The following is an 18,381-nucleotide window of genomic DNA, read 5'->3' as shown; positions in this document are numbered from 1 at the left end:
CTACACTCAGAGCTGTCATTCAGCATTTGTTCATGTGCTCCCCCCATCATTAAAACCAACAGGAGGAGCCGGGGGGATGCACTCAGAGTCCAAACAGCATGACTCACTAACATTCAGACTTACTTTGCATCCCAGAAATGATCCTCCACAAGTTAAACAGTGACATCTCCCTTAAGCCATCAAGACAAGAACACGTGGCTGTCAGATATACTGGAGTGTACAGTATGTTCCTGAAAGGCTAAATGTGAAAAATGCCCAGTTTGGTTTGGGACAACACCAGTTATTACTACAAAAGGGCTGTTTACAACAAAAACTGTCAGGATGCAGTGGTGTGTTTGAGTGATTCTGCGGTCAAGCACTTTGCCATCTCTCTTTGGTGCTTTACTGACAAAAACATGGACTGCCATAAACGAGATCTGGCACATGAAGGGAATGTGAAAGTCATAATGAAAATAAGATGGAAACTGCTGAACCTTGGTCAGCAGAGAGCTGGACAGCTGAAGATCCCTTTCTTTAAAATGTGCTTTGTCCATTATAACAGCTTGGTCTAAGTGCGTTAATACACTGTCCTGAAGATTTCATAAGTATGAAGACATTAGGGAGATCGATTGATGAGCTGGCTCTTCCTTTGTGAACTTCCTGGTGTATTGATTACATATTTAAACAAATACATTTCAAGAGCTACAGGTCACTAAATTCCACTCCTGTAACTCACTCAAGCCTATAAGCAACACAGCAGATGCGCTGTGTAATAGGATTAGCATGACTAAATTGCCATTTTGCAATAAATGTCACAAACACATCATGGGCCGATTGACCAGCTTTGGGCATTGGCTAACAGAATAATTATATGTGTACAAACATTTTATAGCATGAAATGTCAGTGGCTGATAAAACAAAGGCAATTTAGCTTGAGAACGGCCAAGTTCCTCTCCAGCAACTTGTTAATTGAATAAAAATGGCATCAGTGTTTATAGCCATAATAATGATAAACTAAAGGGGTCCACATCAACTCCTGAAGGCATTTATGCATCAATGTTTCCATTACATGATGGATAATTCAACCTACTCTGTGAGCATTATGTCTCTTAAACAGCTAAGTCAGCAGTAATTACTTCAGGGGACGAAAATGTTTCCACAAAATCATCACAGTCGTTCTCCTCCATATTTCCACCGTGTGTAGATATAATATTGAGCTTCAACAGATAAAAGGCCAAAGCTACTTGAGTCTGTAAATGCACTTTAATTGATTGAAAAAAGTTAAAATAAATAAAATAAATGAATTGATTAATTAATCAGCCTATAATAGGATTCTGTAAGAAGACTCCAGGACTACAGCCCAATCCTTGAAACAGTCAAGTGCTTTATCTTTACAGTTTCAACATATTTTTTCTGTGGCAAAAGATAGCATATTGCAGTTTTCTCCAAAAAAATTGATGAGTTTTCAGAATAAAATTTTCTTTCCTCGGGAGCTTTTGTTCTGCACACGCCTCCTCTGCTGTTGCATGTGGGTGTTTTGCACTGAAGGATTCATTTATACTGATATGATTTATACTGAAGTGAACAACCATGTTCCAGTGGAGCCACCACGTCACAGTTTGCCCCACTGACTCCCTCAGAATCTCTGCACACTGTTGGACATTATCCACATGGCTCAACACAGATGAAAACACTGTCCTATTAGCTATCACGACATAAGCAAGAGTTTTGCCATTTTCATCTTTGCCTGGGGTGGTGATGATTTAGATGAACTAATAAAAGCTACGATATTCATGCTTTGGATAACTCATTAAACTGAATGTTGCTGAATATTTCCCAAGAAAACAGTCACGCTCTCCTTTCTGCAGACTGGCTGAACATGGATGCTTCACCACAAAATTACAATGAGCTTTGCAGAAGGCTGTGCAAATCTGTTAGACATTTAATGACTGTCATACAGCAGAAAGACATAAAATGTGCCTTAATTTGATTATAATTTTATTTAAACTACAGGCATGATACATAATCCATTGCTAATTTATCAAAATGACATGAAGGGTACATCCATGTGCCCTCTTCTTAGAAAACTATCATGGGGTAATGTATCCGCATTTAGTTAACTTTACTCAATATCCCAGTTCATGAATAAATCAATCCTAAAGGATCAGTTTTCATCAAGTAGATTAACAGCTTGTTCACTCAACTCATTTGCACTCGTCACTACATATTAAAGTGGTTTGCCACACTTTGAAAATAACAAACCAATTGATGGTCAGCTATTGAAAAACAGATTTACTTTCCTACATGATTTTCAGAATCACTAAGAGAAATGCACTTAATGACAAAGAACAAACCATTAAACATGCATATATGTTTGATAAGAAATAACATTCAGTTAAGTTTAACATTGAACCGCTTTTACTGCCATCATTTGTGAGTTAAACCTACCTGAGGAGATGCCAAGAACCTTTGATACGTTGACTTCCATTGCATGTGGCTACTTATTCCCAAAATAATACTGTGAATGACAATTTGTGTAAAAGCCCTGTAGTCTCATGAACTTGCCATTCCCAGAGTGCAGTACCTTTGAGCTGTGTAACGGCCCAGGCAGTGAAGCAAAGATGGATGGGTGGAGTTTAAAATGTTGTCAGGCTGTAGCATACTATATTTAACTGCAGGCGACTGTAGAATAGCCTATTGATTGGAGGGAACTGCTATATGGATGATCATTCACTTCACAATGGGCTTTTCTCTTAGTTTACTGCTCACTTAAGGGTTAGTTTGCTCTGAATTAGTTATATTTACCACAGATTTGGTTATTCTAGTTGGCATTAACTATTTCTAAGTATTAGTGCATGCACTAATACTTAGAAATTCACGTTACATACCTTCATATTTACTTTGACAAATGATATCATGATGGCCTTCTGAACTGTCATTTGCCACAAAATAATGAATAATGAATGAACAATAATGATTGATTGTATTATTATTGTCATGTCATTATTATTTCCTTATTATTTAAACAATCAACACATAAAAAAAGGTTTGGAGCCATTATACTTTGATGTGTGAATATGATATTCGCCTATTATTATGAATATATTAAGCAGAGCTTGTGTAAAGCAAAGTGGATGTTACAGCTCTTACACCCTTGTAATAAGTTTCCTTCTTTTCATAGGTCCACCTGGACAACTTTGATGCCAAGTACAGGTTTCAGCTATATGAAGAATAAAGGGGACTGGCTTTAGCTTCACAGTCTCCAAAAATACTTGATTAGGTCCTGAAGTCAGTCTGCTGACGTTTATCTATCAATCTGTTGAACTTGAACAGCGACTCTGCCAGAGAACATGACAGGCTCTATGAATTAAAAATAAAATCACAAGAGGAAGACCGCACCGGAATCAGTCTGGTTTGTGGAGAGACATCTTAATTTGTAACCGTGCTTACAGACAGTTCTTCTGGGAGAAAAGCAGTCGAGGGAAAAACAAAAACATCAATTAAAGCCTAAACCAGCGATGAACATGCCTTTGCACACCCCTGCTCCTTAGGGACCCCTGGACCTTTCAGGCCACAGTCAAGTTATCTGCTTCACCGTTTCACCAGGGGCGGCTGCGTGCAACGTGAAATGTCCGCTAAGGGGCGCCACAGAGCACCAACCAGGTGTATGCTGTAGTGTGAAATGTGGAGAACACACCCTGCACATGGAAAACTATAAATTCATCTGCGAGGTCTTTAGATGGTACTGAGTTCATAGCAATGCCGTTTGGATTAAAGCTGCAGGAGGAGGAGTTAAAGTGCGGGGTGGTGGAAATGGCAAGAACGGCGTGAATCACAGCTCTAAATCAAAATTGCAGACTTTTGCAATATATCTAACGGTAATTTTTTTTATTTTTATTTATTTTATTTTTTTTCAACAGACCTGACGCGTTGACCAAAAGCCGTGAGTTCTGGGGTGTGTTCACTCCGGCAGAAGGCGCTCGTTTAGGCAGAAAAACTCTGACACCATCCTGCTGATTGAATGGGACTCTCGCACTGCGCAGTTTGCGGCCTAAAATCCACTGAGGAGGAAACGACGCTAATATAGCTAGTCCGGGTTACCATGGCGACGGTTCTGTAAGCGTGGCCAGGCGGTGATGCTGTTCGACCAGCTATCAGCGCGTCACCGCCACATCGAGCTATGTTCAACACCACCAAACACAGCCTACAAGCTCAATGGACACATTTCCTACGTGATGAAGTTCGTCACGATGCATTAACCACGTTTCGTGCTGCACGTGTTTACGCTGCTGACATCACAGGGTGGCCACTTTTGTGTCTCCTGTAAGCCAGCAAAACTCATTAACTGTGCGCAACAATTTGCCGATTTTGAACATACCTTGGAAGATTAGGTGGCCAGCTGAAGTCTAACCAAAACAAACTCCGAAGGAAAAAAAAATAGTTGGCATAGACAGCTGACTGTCAAACAACTGTTTTCCCCATGCCGATGCGACTGAACAAGAGGTGTGGCGAGAGAGTGTGGGGTGGCTTTCGGCCGTGCTGTGCTTCGCGGTGTAACGCTCACTAGCTGTTAGCCTACCTGCTAGCGTTGCCGCGGCTAACAGAAGCTGCTGCGAGCTAACTGTAACGTAATGCCAGGCGAGCCAGCAGCAGCCCCCAGAAGTAGAGGCTGCCGCTCCCGTTGCCTTAACTTTCAGCCCAGTAGTCTGTCAGGGGCACACCGCCTGGCCAAGGAGCCATTTGAAAAAAATCGAGTTTGATAACTTATTTTCATCATTGCCTCTTTTTTTTTTAATCCCCCCTCCTGCCTGGAATAACAAGCATGGGGATGTGCTTACCGTGTTTTGGCGGAGCAGCGGACGATGTCGTTATCACCCCGGATCCTGTGAGTTTATTTGCTACAGCTTTTAATGCCGACTGTCACGCTCCAAAAACCACAATGTCTCACTTTTACTCCAGTATCAACTGCAAAATGACGCCTGTTATTAAAAACCGCATGCGATTTAGATCAATCATGGGTGTGGGCCCTACTTGGCCATGTTTGGGAGGCGTTCACCGTGTATGCCTCTGGACGCACTGACATGACAAGTATGCTTCAGGCCCAACATGGTCAACTAAGCAGAGACTTTGTGCCTGCGGTGATAGCACAGCTTTTCCGTGTTTTAACAGGAGACAAGGAGACGACAGTTAGCCGAGGCTGCCGAGAAGAGACAAAAAGAGGTGAGTTAGAAGCAGTTTAGCACATTTGTCCATTTTGTCAAATGCTAAAAACACCCACACCAGGACAGCGATTATGGCTAGATGTAGTGTCGGCTCAAGGTAATAATCCTCCCTGAAACAGATTAAACAAAGGCTGAACATTTTGATCTTTACAAAAATTGAATATACTGGAGGGTTGTTATATCGGACTCAGGTAGTTTAAGCACATGTTCATAATTAAATCAAGTACTGAATGCAGTATATTATTGTCGCCTTCTGTTAAGTAGATTAGACCCCATTCAGGATAGATACACCTGACAGTATGGTGAGTCATTTTTTATTGTACAGAAAAGCCACTTGAAAACCCGTAAGAGACATACTAAAGTCATGCTAAGGTAAGTAAACATGGACCCGGGTACATCCGCTTCTTGTTTAGATGAATCTTATGGATTGGCTGGTATTTTAACCACATCGTTCTGCTCCAAATCACTGTTTTGTTTTGTTTTGTTTTTTCTCTTTAAATTGGCACCCTGTCAGTTCACACTTACTACCACAAATGAAAGCTCTTGAGTCCTAATCCACAGTCATGTTAGCAACACAGCACTGATCAGAGCAGCTTTAGCTGAACTGCCTTATTTGGCAGTTGAATGCCCTTTTGCTAGTTGTGATGGAACACGCCTGAGCTTTCTGAAAGGTCTGTGGTAATATTTATTTAATAAACACGCTCTTGAAACACATGCATGTTTCCAAGACACCTTGTGTGGAATTTTAACATGTATATAAAAGCACCCCAACACATTTCTATCAAGCCATTGCATGGTGCGCTCTGTTTTCCAGACAGCATACAGGGGTGTTAAAAATCCAGAAGCTGTCGAAAGGAAAAGGAAAAAACAGGAGGAGACTGAGAAACAGGCGATGACCTCCTCTGTGTCTGGTGGTGGCGGGTTGAAGGTTGGTTTTGTGTTGATCCTTAAACTGTGTGATTTCTAAAAACAACCTAATTGTCGTCAGTGAGGTACAGTGCAAATGAATATCTGTGAATGCCAACATAGTGAATCAACTTCAGCACAGGTTTTATATCCAATGATTTCAAATAAAAATGTCCTTATCTGTTCTTTATCAGTTGTAGAATTCACTTAATAATAATTCTATTAAGTACTTCTGAGACTATTACTTTTCCATCTTTTAAATATGCTGTCATAAAAACATTCGTAATTATTAAAGGTGTCTTAGCCTTAAACTGTGTATATATATATATATATATATATATATATACACACACACACAGCCAATTTCACCTGTAATAAATCTTACAATGAGTTACTTTAGTGCCCAGCCTGCCCTCAGTTCATTTGAGGTTGAAGAGAAATATTGCTGCCAAGATAACATATTTAACCTATGGACTTAACGCTTATGTAATACCACCAACTGCAGAGAAACATACATATACCACCAGACAATAATATATATCTGTGTAGCTGTATATAAATAAGGTGCCCTTTTTGAAAAACTGAACTGTTTTGTCCCCTGTAGTGGCAAGTAGGATGAAAACCCTGATCCTGATGACATGAAGTCTTGAGGGTTAGGGTCTTGAGTCTCAAGTCCAAAACAACATGAAGAATTGCTGCAAGATGACTTGAAAGAACTACTGTCCATTGTTCAACTATGTTTTTTTTTTTTTTTTTGCCTATTTTATGTGATTATAGCCAGAATTACAGACAGGACTAGATCCTTTAATTACCAATTTCCAACAGTCTTTGACCTTTGGACAACTCACAAATGACAATGTGTTAACAAATACATGTACTACTGTATCAGTTTTATTTGACAGTTGATTAGACAGTAGCCTGTGTTATATAACACAACAGAATACAATTATGAAGTCCATTTGTATTTGCGGTGATGCTTGTCATTTCAAGATGGACGCTCCTCAACACACATATAAGGAAGGCTTCATCACTGCACTTATCCTGTTGGCTTTCATAGTTGAGGATCGGCATTCACCGTATACTCTGTTAAGTACCACATTACTTTTTGTATGACTTCTCCAAAAATCCATTATCCAAATGACACATTTCAAAAGTTTAACAGAGTTTATGTTTACGAAGAAATGTGTGCTTACTGTAGTGTTTGGGTACAGTAATAATCCAGTTAACATCAATTTCACCACGTATATGGTTCTGTATGTTGGCAACACAAAGGCAAGTGCACACAATGCTATAACTTTTTGGCAGTCACTGAACTTTTAATTCACTATACCTGCCACCAGGGCACCATTATAACTGCTGTGGAGGGCATCCATTATAAAAGTCCCTTGTTGATGAGCAAGACAGTGTGATATGTCAGTGTTTTGGTGAATAATTGGTCCATGATATATTTGCAGAGAATCAGTCTGTTCTTGGCACAGTGTTGTTTAGTTGCCAGTTTGGTGATTCAGTCACTAAGCAGAGATACATTCTCCACAAAAATGGAACAGATGCAGATTAATGCAAAACAATATTAAACCCCCCCCCCCACCCCCATCGTCATTACTTTTCAGATCTTAAATGAATGATCACGTGCATATAATGTGCACGTACACTGGCCTTTGCTGTTGATCCTTTAATAAGGCCATTTTTTTTTTCTCTGCACAATTTCACTTCTTTTGTATTTAATGTATGCGAAAAACTCTGTTGCCTGGTTAATTTAAATGAGAAAAGAAATGTGTTTATGGATTGCCATACGACAAACAGAAGTCTGTCTTTGCACAGTTTGTCAGTAAATGGTAAACAGCAAACAGGGTTGCTTACATCTTATGTTGGGAGAGATTAATGCCAACAAAAATGGAAATGTGAAGGAAAGATTTGTGTATGTTGTGAAAATTTTACTTTGACTTGCTTAATTGAGTGAATTTCTTACAGCCTTCACTTGATCCTTAAATGCTTCTGGTGCTCTCGCCATTTTGTAGAAAGCCAATGTTATTTGCTACAATAAATCACATTTCTGCTACATTTGTCTAGATCTTCTTTGTGTATTTACACTTCAACAGAAACATTTGCATATACAAATTAGCAGCATGTTGTATTTGAGATCATTGCTTGCTAATAGATCTTTACATGTAGTTGTTGTGTTAATGAGTGTTTTAAAGAGTAAAACCGGAAAGGAACAAAGAATGTTTATTTCTTCGTCATACTTTGTTTTCAGGACAATTTGATGTAAAATCAAGATAAAAAAAAAAAGCTGACCAATTAACGCTTTGAGTATCACACCAAAAAAAAAGGTAAATAAAAAATGTGAGAATTTAGTGAAATTGTATTTATTTACAACCAATACATGCATGTGGGTCATGTTGTATAGCCACTGATCTCCCACATATATTTTTCAAGCAAGAAGTTGGAGAAATTAAGGGTTTGAATAGCAATGTCATTAATTACATCTCTTCACAGCAAGAATCTAAACTTAAAAAACAGATTACTGCTCAGATTGACTTGGAGGATTTCAGATGAGCATTTAACTACATCGTGCTTCTTGTACAAGTGACTCCTGTGTTCTTATAATTGATATGAAACAGGAGCTATAGTAATAATTATTTTAAAATTATAATGGTTAAAAATGTATTGCATAGGATAGTTATTCAACATGTAAACAATCAAAGCATTGTTTCATTGCATGAAAAAGCCATTACAGTTTCTGAACAATGCCTGGTTTCTAGATAGGCAATTTTTGCAGGAATAGTGTTAATGTTTGTTTCCTAATTTAATTTTAAGGACTTCACTTCTAATGCCACAGTTATGTATAGTTACGTTTGACTTTTGAGTCTGATTTATACTGTAAGAAAATTAAGACTACAATATCAGCAAAATGACAAGTAAAGAATAAACAAAAACACAAATCAGGAAGAATAATATAATGCTTTGGTCGAACACATCTACTTTCTGTCTGCCATTAAATCAAGAAATCTTCTCCCGGTAGCAGAGGAATACAGACTTCCCAAAGATCTCGACATTTCCACCACTTATCCAACTCTGCTCCTCATCACTAAAAGCACCCCTTTATATTGTCTGGAATTCAATAACAATGTATGACTTGTACCCAGTTAACACGTTGTATGCAATGATAAGCAACATTTTCAAAGCTCTACTTTTTCAAAACAGTTCTGCAAAACAAGATAAAACACAACCCCGGCCAATGCTGAGAGCCGACTTGTGTGACTTCAGACTTCATGTGATCGCAAACATCCATCTGACTGAATTCTGTTTCTGGGAAAGTGTAACAGACCATCACTATCACACAAGCGAGCTTTCCACGAATGCTGTTGTGCCTGCAGCCACATTATATATAAAAACAGGTATATGTTAGAGAAACATGTTCAGTAAGCATGGAGGAAACAACAGACAGAAATCCTCCTGTGTCCTTTTACAAACGGCACTTTTCAGTCTCACTTTTTGCTGCGGTAGTGAGCTGCCACCACCAGGTAGCTGTCAGGGGTGAGGTCCTTGATGTTGGGGGACTTGCTGCTGACGGGGGACGTCTTGCCCTCCACCCGGGAGATTTGGAGCATTCGGCATGGGTCGTGTTTCAACAGATAGCTCTCAAAGGTCTCCCAACCTCCGCCAACTCGTACCATCACGTGCTTGTTGTGCAACATCTGCAGAAAGAAATGGGATTAAGGTATCATTTCTGATGTCGGCTAAGCTCTCCCATCTAAAGGACTAATGTTATTTTCCTGATTGGGTGGTGTCCCTGGTGGGGACCTAATGCCTAGTTGAGCAGCCTGCTGACAAACACGTGACTGATAGAGATGTTTCACTGTTGAAGCTTTGGAGTAACATAAACGAGATTAAGATGTCAACATTAAGATGATGTAATATCCCACATTTACCATCTTTACCTTGCTAACCTTTACTATAACACAGATGCAGTTGAGGCTAGATTTGCAGATATTTGGTCATTGAATAAAAGTATTCAAACTCAAATTCTGACCACACGATGGCATAAAAGGTTCACAGAAGGTAGAATGGTTCCTTGTGAGAGCGACATGAATTTTGAATGAATCTCATTTTTATGGCAGTTCACCCAGAAGCTCTCATGGTGGTGCTAGAGAAAAAGTTGGGGGATCAGCACAATGTCGAGTATGAATATCTGCACCGAATGTAATTTAAACCCATCAAATAGCAGCCAAGACTTCTAAATGAGAACCAAAAAAAGTCAACCAACTAGTGGTAACATAACAAAAATCAGTTATCAGGATTCATCCAGGGACCATCAGATTTTCCACAAATTGAGACAGTCATGGTAGCAGCTGCTGATCTATCACAGCCACAGCTATGGATATGGTTGTTGTTGAGCGCATACCATTAATGGAGTTAAATGAAATTCAATTTTCTCGTTAAAAAAACGTTTGAACTTAAAACACAGTATTCTCTGGTTGATCAGTGAATCATATGCTGTGGATTTTTTCATCATTAAATCTGCAGATTAAAAAAGATGCCACCTGCCGCATCAGGGCACATTCTCTGCCTTGGCTGCCATGGCAACATTAGCCATCATAATAAAGAGAAGAAGAAATAAAAGGCCTGGCTGTATTGGATGCTAAGACACTTACATTCCCCAGAGGCCGTGACCATAAAACATGCCTGCCTCACCATGGAGCCTAATCATCCCCAGCCTCATTAAGATATCACCTCCACTAAAACAAGCTTGTTTACCGACTGCAGTCCTCAGGGGCAGAGTAAATAAGCAGCATATTTTAAAGACCTACGCTACCTTTGTCTTTTAAAAACACAATCAGCATGAGAAAGAGTTAGACCAATATCAAACTAAAGCATAATGATAGCAAGGGTAAACTACCTCTTGAGATTGTCACCTCAGATTGGTCAGGTATGGGGCTTCCTTCCCTCCAGCACCAAAACATGTAACATTTATAAGCCTCTTAAAAGAATCAATCTAAAGGGCAGAGGCAGGGCAGCGCTTCCAATCACCAGCAACAGGCCTTCAGGCTTTGCGACAGTGGATTTAATGGATCTGTGTGATGCAGCGCAATTTCAATCATGCTGCTCTGGTACGAGACCGTGGCCCGAGCCGACTGTCCCCTCAGCAACCAAGAGAAGGGCAGAGGCCCGAGGCAGAGCTGAGACAGCATCTCACACAGACAGTTGGTACTGCTCCCTAGTTGAAGCTACGACCACCTCACCCTTACTTCCAGGAGCGGAGAAGGTCAGCCTCTCAGGCTGTACAGATTATTGTGAAGTGGAGTCTTCTGTGTGCTGCGTGCCACTGTTGTCCCCGCTCCGCAGCTGCACACAGGCAGTGACTGGCCTTCAAGTATTCATGGCTTTTCAGTGGGAACAGCTGCTGGGGGGTAAAATAATGTGAGGAATTTTAATTAAAGAATCTCCTCCGTGAAGCTTGCTGGCGAGGAGACAGACAAATAAAGGTTTGATACTTGCTTCGGCTCGATAACGTGATGTATCTCTCACGGCATCTCAGAGATTAGTTCACGTGGTAGTGTTGTCGTACACGTACTTTTTGTGTAATTTTATTATTATTAAGTTTGTGCATGTGAGACCTATTTCATCTCTGTCCGTTCTGGAAGAGGAATCCTTCCTCTGCTTCGTTCTTCCTGAGGTTTCTTCCTTTTCCCTCGGGTTAGTTTGGGCAGTGTTTGGGTTATTTTAATTATTTATCTTTTCTTTCCTCAAAATCTGGATCTATAGCCCTTTGAAGCCAGTTTGTGATTTTATTAAGCCCGCACACTGTAAAACGGCACTAGACAGGCACTGTGGATTTTGCACCATTTGTCCTTGGTTGCTCAGCAACACAATGAAAAAGCACTCATTGAAAAGACATGAATAATGATACATATTCAGGTTTACACTGTTTATCAGTTTCATTTTAACAGGAATTATTTATATTTAATAAATTAGAATCTTTTGTTACGTTTGTCATTTCAAAACAGCTTTGTTCATCCAAACCTGATTGATGATTTGATTTGATTGAGATTTAACTGTAGCAATTGCAATATAATGTGCTGACAGCAGAGGACATCCAAGAGTAGCCTCTCTTTTGCACATCCTAAACATATCCACAGCATGAATCACATTGTTGGAGGTGTGAATCCTGGTTGTGGGTTGCCAGGTAACCAAGCTCCCAGGAGGACCAGTGCTACTTTTCTAATCTGTGTTAGCTTCCATTTATCTCCAGAGCCATTTCATCTCTCCCCTCCAAAGTGGAATAAAATTTGGTATATTTAATGTAATCATACTATATAATTAATGCAACAGCCGGTATTTGGTGATAAAGCTGAGCAAAAATATTTTCCAAGTAATAACTTGGTCGTCAGCTCATATGTGTGGCTTTTATTTTCCCTTTATAGCCAGTGAGCCACATTATGTTTGGCTGAAGATGGACATTGTTGGAATACCATTAAGAGCAAATGAGACCTCACAGCAAAGAGGGGCTCCTCAGACACAATAGATGACTTTCATCCCAAAGCCAGCCAAGTATCAACACACTGCCATATGGTGTGTGAATGGAGAGCAGTGCATTGCAGTGCGATTCCTCACTGTTATTATGGTCTGCACTAAAATCTGTTCATTCTGAAAAACAAATAGAGCAATTCTCCACAGTTAACAAAGTGCACTCATTCCTCACACCATATGCATAGGGTTAGGGTTAGAGTCATATATATATATATAATGATAAGCTTTGTATGCAAAACCTGAATTTGTACTGTCATTAACAAAAGCTGTCAAAGAAATGTAGTAAAACACCACAAATGTCATGTCAATGTCACAGCACTGGATGGGCAAATATACTCAGTTAGCATCGAAGAGCATAAAGTACACCAGCTTTTGTTTTGGATGACTGTTTCAGTGCAGTTAATACAGAAAGCAGAAGCTGCAGGACCTGCTGGTTAATCAGTTTCTGCCTGCATTCCTACCTTGAAATGGACAATTCAGACTGTCTTACAGTGGGATTCAATTTTGACTTCGTGGATTTTTCCCAAGAGTGTTTTTTCTTTTTTTTTTTTAAATAAAACATGCCTTTCAATTTTTGCTTCTGGTCCTCCCAGATGAGAGCACAAATGTTTTTTTCTACTTCCTTTTCTCCTGAAATATGATGCCATAATAATGGCATATGATACTCTTTTAATGGAGCCAAAAGCTTTTCTAGATTTTTGAGTCCCATGCAGAATTGCAGATCAATTTATGTTTGTATGAATTCTTATTTTTATATTCTGGTAAAAAAAAAAAATAAAAAAAAAAAAACAAAAAACAGCACAGCCTGTGTAAACAAAAAAACCACAGCTTTTTAACCCTAAACCTACCCGTGACAAAGAAACTATTCAGTCTGCTCAAGTTTCATTAGGATTTGAATACAGTCCCACATTCCTAGCAATTAAGCCGATCCGAACAGGAAACTACATTATAATATACTCACTCGGATAAAAAGCATCTTCTCCCCAACACGGTATCGACCCTGTGACTGCCGCTCCACACAAAATTTATTGGGACATCTGCAGGGGGGATCGTCAGCAATATGTCTTACCTGTAACACACGGATAGACAATCCTTTTACAGATGTTTCCCCGCTGATATTGAAAATAGGAACAACATCAGAAGTGAACAGCTCTGACTTACGGCATCATCCAACAGCTTCCCCGTACTTTTCTTGCTGGAAGTCACTTTGGGAGGAGTCGGGGATGGGGACGGGGACGGAGACGGCGAGGGAGATGATGCAGGGGATGGAGGAAGGTTCTGAGCTGGAGATACAGGTAATGGGGGAGATGGAGGTGCTTTCTCTTCTTGTTCAATCTCTTTCTCCAGTTTTATAAGGCCAGGAGGCTCCACATTATACCTGTAATGTCATTCCACTGTTGAGTTGTATTAAGAAAAGATTCACGAAGCCATCTAAAGAAGTAGGCCATAGGGGGAATATTGATAAAGAGAAATGAATTAAAAGAAAAAGTCAAGCTGTACCGTGATGCTATCCGTCCCAACTCCAAAAGACAGAGACAAACTTCTCGCGGCTGCTTGTGAAGAACTGGGGATAGAAAAAGTGTCAGCCTTGGGCATTTATAATATACACATATACAATCTATAGAATGTGTAACAGGTCAATAAATACCAGTGAGTGAAGAAAAAGACGATGGTACGATGCAAAAAAATGCAAGCTTCTGAATTTCATGCGCTTAAATGTTCCCTCCTCTGCTATATGTTCTTTTATACCAAACAAACACTATGTCGCAAATTTGGGATGTTGGGGTGTTTCTTCCAAGCTCACCACATATGTGACTGGACAGTGAGAGCAGACCCAAGATGAATAATACACGTGACACACCACACCATGCAGGATAGACACAATAACCACTACATGATAGCAAACCTGGTTGTGTTACATCTACTGCTGAACTGATAAATCCATCCAGAGATAGAGGAAAGAAAGAGAGACAAAGAAAGAAAAAAAAAAAAAAAAAAAAAAGAAAGGTGTTATTCAGCTGTTAGTGATTTCTTAAGTCTTCCCACAACATTTCATATCAAGATTACACATTTTCTGCATATGAAGGTGCAGTTTGGAGAGTTTCCTGTGTGTAACTTGGCTTTCAGGAAGGATTTGTGCAGTGTAAAAATGCTCTGTCATAGTGAGGCAACCATTGGTCAGAAATTACAGGGATGTATAAATATTCTGGGTATTTATGTGACAGACAGGGCCACACACTGTTTGTCTGATTGTCAGCCCACCCTTATCTTAACTGGGAACATATTTCAGTGACATAACAAGCAAGAAATCCTTGGAATATCTTCAGAGGGAGGCAGCTATCGGGCCGAGCGCATGAATGAGAAAGAGAGCAAATGTTCCTGTTATGAGCTGAGGAAAACATTTGCATAGTGTTGGCCTACTTTCCCTACTAACTCACACTCTCTATGCTCCCTTTGTTTTGTTTGTGATGTTTTTTTCATGTGCACACTACTCAAGATGCGCACGTCAGGTAGAGCTGCTGCTGTATCGCTGCTCCCAGCATAGTGCTGCCCTTGAGCTCTGTGTCAATGTCAAAGGATCTGAAGCACGGGAGAGGCACAATCAGTCCACTCACAGGAAACAGAAGCCGGAGTCCAATGGCTAGGTAGTGAGCAGTGTTGTACCTCCATGAGAACTGAAGTCTGGTTTTTGATCCTGTCCTAGATTCAGTTTTGCTCGTGTTCAGATCTTTATGTCAGAGAAAAGCCAAGCTCACCTAAATCCTCTGACTCAAACAGACACGTTTCCCCAACTCCAACCTCACGACACCAGGCCAGGAAGTTAGCTGTGTTGTCCCGAGCAAAGAAAGAGCCGGAGGGGGCGCTCCGCCGACATGGTATCCTCCGACTGGGAATATTGCGCTGCAGATATAAGATCAGTTCAGTGGTTGTCCTCAGGTACATATATCAAAAATGAACCTACATTTCAATGGTAAATCGACTATTAACTGATCATGAGCTTTTCTCGGTCTCTAACTAAGAGAAAACAAAGGCCCACCAGGGTGACTTGTCCACCCCGACCCCCGGAGTTTCCATCAAAATACAGAGCCACACACTTTATCTACACAGATTTCTTCTCCATCTGCTGAGGCTCTGGTTTCACATCAGGATCAAGGACCTTTTTCATAGAGATCAATATGGGAGATGGCGGGTTAGAAAACCAGGGCTATTTTACCAGGCCTTCTATGATTTGGGATCAAATGACGTGCTTATGGGTCTCAGCCCCCACACGGTCTGTTTGGAGGGATTTATGCGCCTTCCTGTGGTTTTATACAGGATATGTGCGTCTGTGCTATGAGAAAGGTGCAATGAGCTCATGCTGGAAATATGCAGGCTTTTGTGGGTATTTTTCTTTTCTTTCCAGGCTCTCCTTTTGACTTTTTCTGGGATCTCTTCTGTTATTGAATTACTGTGCATTCCTGATGAAATAATCTCAACCACATTGGCAGTGTGGTTTGATCTAACAATCAGAATGACATCTTACTCATTTCTGGGATGCCTCACTGAACTATATGCACCTTAATGTCTATAATAATTGCACAGGACATACAGTCATACATGTTTAAATGTTTAAATGAATGTGAACTATTACTGAGGACAAGGAAATGCTTTGCTTGAAATCACATCATTTTCATTTCTTCACAAAGGAAACGTTATTATGAAAGTGCGCCTGCACTATAGTCTCAATGCCGTCAAAGCTGTAAATGGTTCACGGTTAAAGGACACTGCCCTGTTAAAAAAAAAAGTGAAGTTTGTGAGACAGGTTATAGTAAACTTTCTCCTACTGTCAGGCAACATCTAAAGCCAAGTGATTATGACAGGAGAAACAGACGCAGTGGGCAGATAAACACCAGTCTGCAAATGTTGGACGATACTGTGTATAGGTCAACAAAATACACAAATGTGAAACCAGTAGTGTTTGATTTCCATTAAGTAAAAGCAATGTTGTGATCATTTGAAAAAGTCAGCCATGCTCTTATTTTTGTAAACCCGATGACGATAATTCTCATCATATTTCAAAAGGGTGAATATTTTAACCAAAATCAGGACCCTTTTCCAAATTTTTGTTTTAGCTTTTGTGCTAAAACCTATCCAAGCCATGACGGATATTTTAGTAACCATGGTGATGAAGGTAGATATGGTGAGCCCAAACACAGATGGTTGAGGGAGAGAGAAAATAGATAGTTGAACATTTTGAGGGAATATTAGGTGGATTTTACACAGAGCTATGATAGCTTTTCCTTTTCTCACTATTTATGGAGTTAAACTAACCAGCTGTTGCTAACAGACAGATTTGAGATTGGTTTCAGATAAGGACACTGGTTATGTCAGTCTGTGTGGCAATAAATTCTAACTGTTAATGAGATAGGTGTATTAAACATGGTACATGTCTGTTGTACGACAAGAAATTCATCTGTAGTTGACGATGATTGATATAAAAATGTCAGCAGCCAAGTAAGAAACAGCAGTGATTAATCATTCCCCTCTCCACAACCCACATCATCTTCATATGGGACTTGAATGCAGTTGACATGTAAACTTTAAACAGCTACAGCCAGAAAAGGCTGTGATAAAGCAAAATTTATTTGTTGGGAATTGCAAACTTAATGTGTCATAATGTGAGATCCTCTGTGATCCTTTGAAACTGTGTTTCAGGGCATTATAAATCTTTAACAGCTACTTTAATTCTTATTGTCTGGTGTACAAAACTATAATATGGACAAACAGTAATAAATCACAGTCGCTCACAAGATCATAATGCAGCTTTGTTTGATTTTAAAGCTGCCTGATATGCCTCAGCTCCGTGTCAGCGTTGATGATCAATAGGCTCCTCTATTTCAGTAGCTCCTCTGTCATCCCATGGTCGTTGACCTCAAGTATTTCCCCACATCTGTGCAGCTACATTCACACTGAGATCATGAGACCCACCGTCATCAGAGCAGTTATGCCCCAGTGCAAACATCAACAACTCTCACTGAAGAGCCAACAAAGACTTTCTTGCATATGTCTGAACATGGACTAATCAAACATTCTCCCACTGGGCAATAGACGACGGCTCAGTATGCAATGTAAACTATATATTATCTCATATTTTGAAAGAAATGCAACAGTGATGTCATTTTCGTCAATACAGACTAAAATAATCCTGTTTTTATTTTTGAAACGTTCCTAAATCCAAATTTTATTCTTGAGACCTTTAAAAATAAATGACAATTAATATCAATATTCTAAACAGGACGCTTTTATATAGACATGTACACAAGAAATATATGTGAAAATGTTGGATTGGTCAGTAATACTATCTTGCAGTAGCCCTGAAGCTGAGGCAGTCTGGGGATTTGTACCCCACTTGTTTGTTTTCCTGTGTAAAATATAAATCTGCACTGATTGCTTGGGTTAAATTACACATCACTTGCAAAGTTATCCTTTAATCTTTTCAATTCCATAAGCCCTCACTCAAGACTCAAGACCGGTTCTGCCAAGTCTCGCAGGGGTTGTGGGGCCCCGTCAGTTAATGTGTCCCTGCCAGCCTCACTTTTTCATTCCTGCTGAACGCTGCCGGCCCCCATCCCCCACCCCACCTTTGTGCACTAACTCCTGAAAATGTTGAGGCCCCTGTGAAGTTGGGATTCATAGTCACTGGTGAGCTGACAAAAATCGACCAGCAATATGCGAGGGAGGAGAAAAAAATTGGTATTTACCA

At 40.0% G+C, this 18,381-nt stretch overlaps 3 protein-coding genes across 7 annotated transcripts in view; 1 reads left to right on the top strand and 2 right to left on the bottom strand.

The window, feature by feature from the left end:
- Window positions 1-5,043, bottom strand: part of ano3 (anoctamin 3) — a 34,478-nt gene extending 29,435 nt beyond the window's left edge. For all 4 annotated transcript variants that reach the window (XM_029523612.1, XM_029523614.1, XM_029523613.1 and 1 more), the window contains exon 1: window positions 4,818-5,043. The gene's annotated coding sequence lies outside the window, so the exon portion shown is untranslated. The remainder of the gene's footprint in view (window positions 1-4,817) is intronic.
- Window positions 4,348-8,419, top strand: svip (small VCP interacting protein). Of its 2 annotated transcripts, XM_029523623.1 has the most exons (4): window positions 4,350-4,864; window positions 5,149-5,199; window positions 6,016-6,129; window positions 6,712-8,419. In XM_029523623.1, the coding sequence occupies exons 1-4, from the start codon at window positions 4,802-4,804 to the stop codon at window positions 6,724-6,726; spliced, it is 243 nt and encodes an 80-aa protein (XP_029379483.1). In that variant the 5' UTR covers window positions 4,350-4,801; the 3' UTR covers window positions 6,727-8,419. The 2 variants fall into 2 exon arrangements, with proteins under 2 accessions (XP_029379482.1, XP_029379483.1); XM_029523622.1 differs by lacking the exon at window positions 6,712-8,419 and having other exon boundaries at window positions 4,348-4,864; window positions 6,016-6,700.
- Window positions 7,738-18,381, bottom strand: part of gas2a (growth arrest-specific 2a) — a 19,402-nt gene continuing 8,758 nt past the window's right edge. Inside the window, exons 4-8 of the mRNA XM_029523621.1 lie at window positions 15,395-15,539; window positions 14,139-14,202; window positions 13,800-14,016; window positions 13,600-13,707; window positions 7,738-9,805 (exon numbers count right to left, since the gene is read on the bottom strand). Of these exons, the coding sequence (XP_029379481.1) occupies window positions 9,596-9,805; window positions 13,600-13,707; window positions 13,800-14,016; window positions 14,139-14,202; window positions 15,395-15,539 (744 nt within the window). The 3' untranslated portion in view covers window positions 7,738-9,595. The remainder of the gene's footprint in view (window positions 9,806-13,599; window positions 13,708-13,799; window positions 14,017-14,138; window positions 14,203-15,394; window positions 15,540-18,381) is intronic.

Source organism: Echeneis naucrates, chromosome 16 (genome assembly GCF_900963305.1).
Source record: "Echeneis naucrates chromosome 16, fEcheNa1.1, whole genome shotgun sequence".
Lineage (NCBI taxonomy): Eukaryota > Metazoa > Chordata > Actinopteri > Carangiformes > Echeneidae > Echeneis > Echeneis naucrates.
The sequence above is the reverse complement of the archived record's forward strand: the minus strand, read 5'-3'. Positions and strand labels throughout refer to the sequence as shown.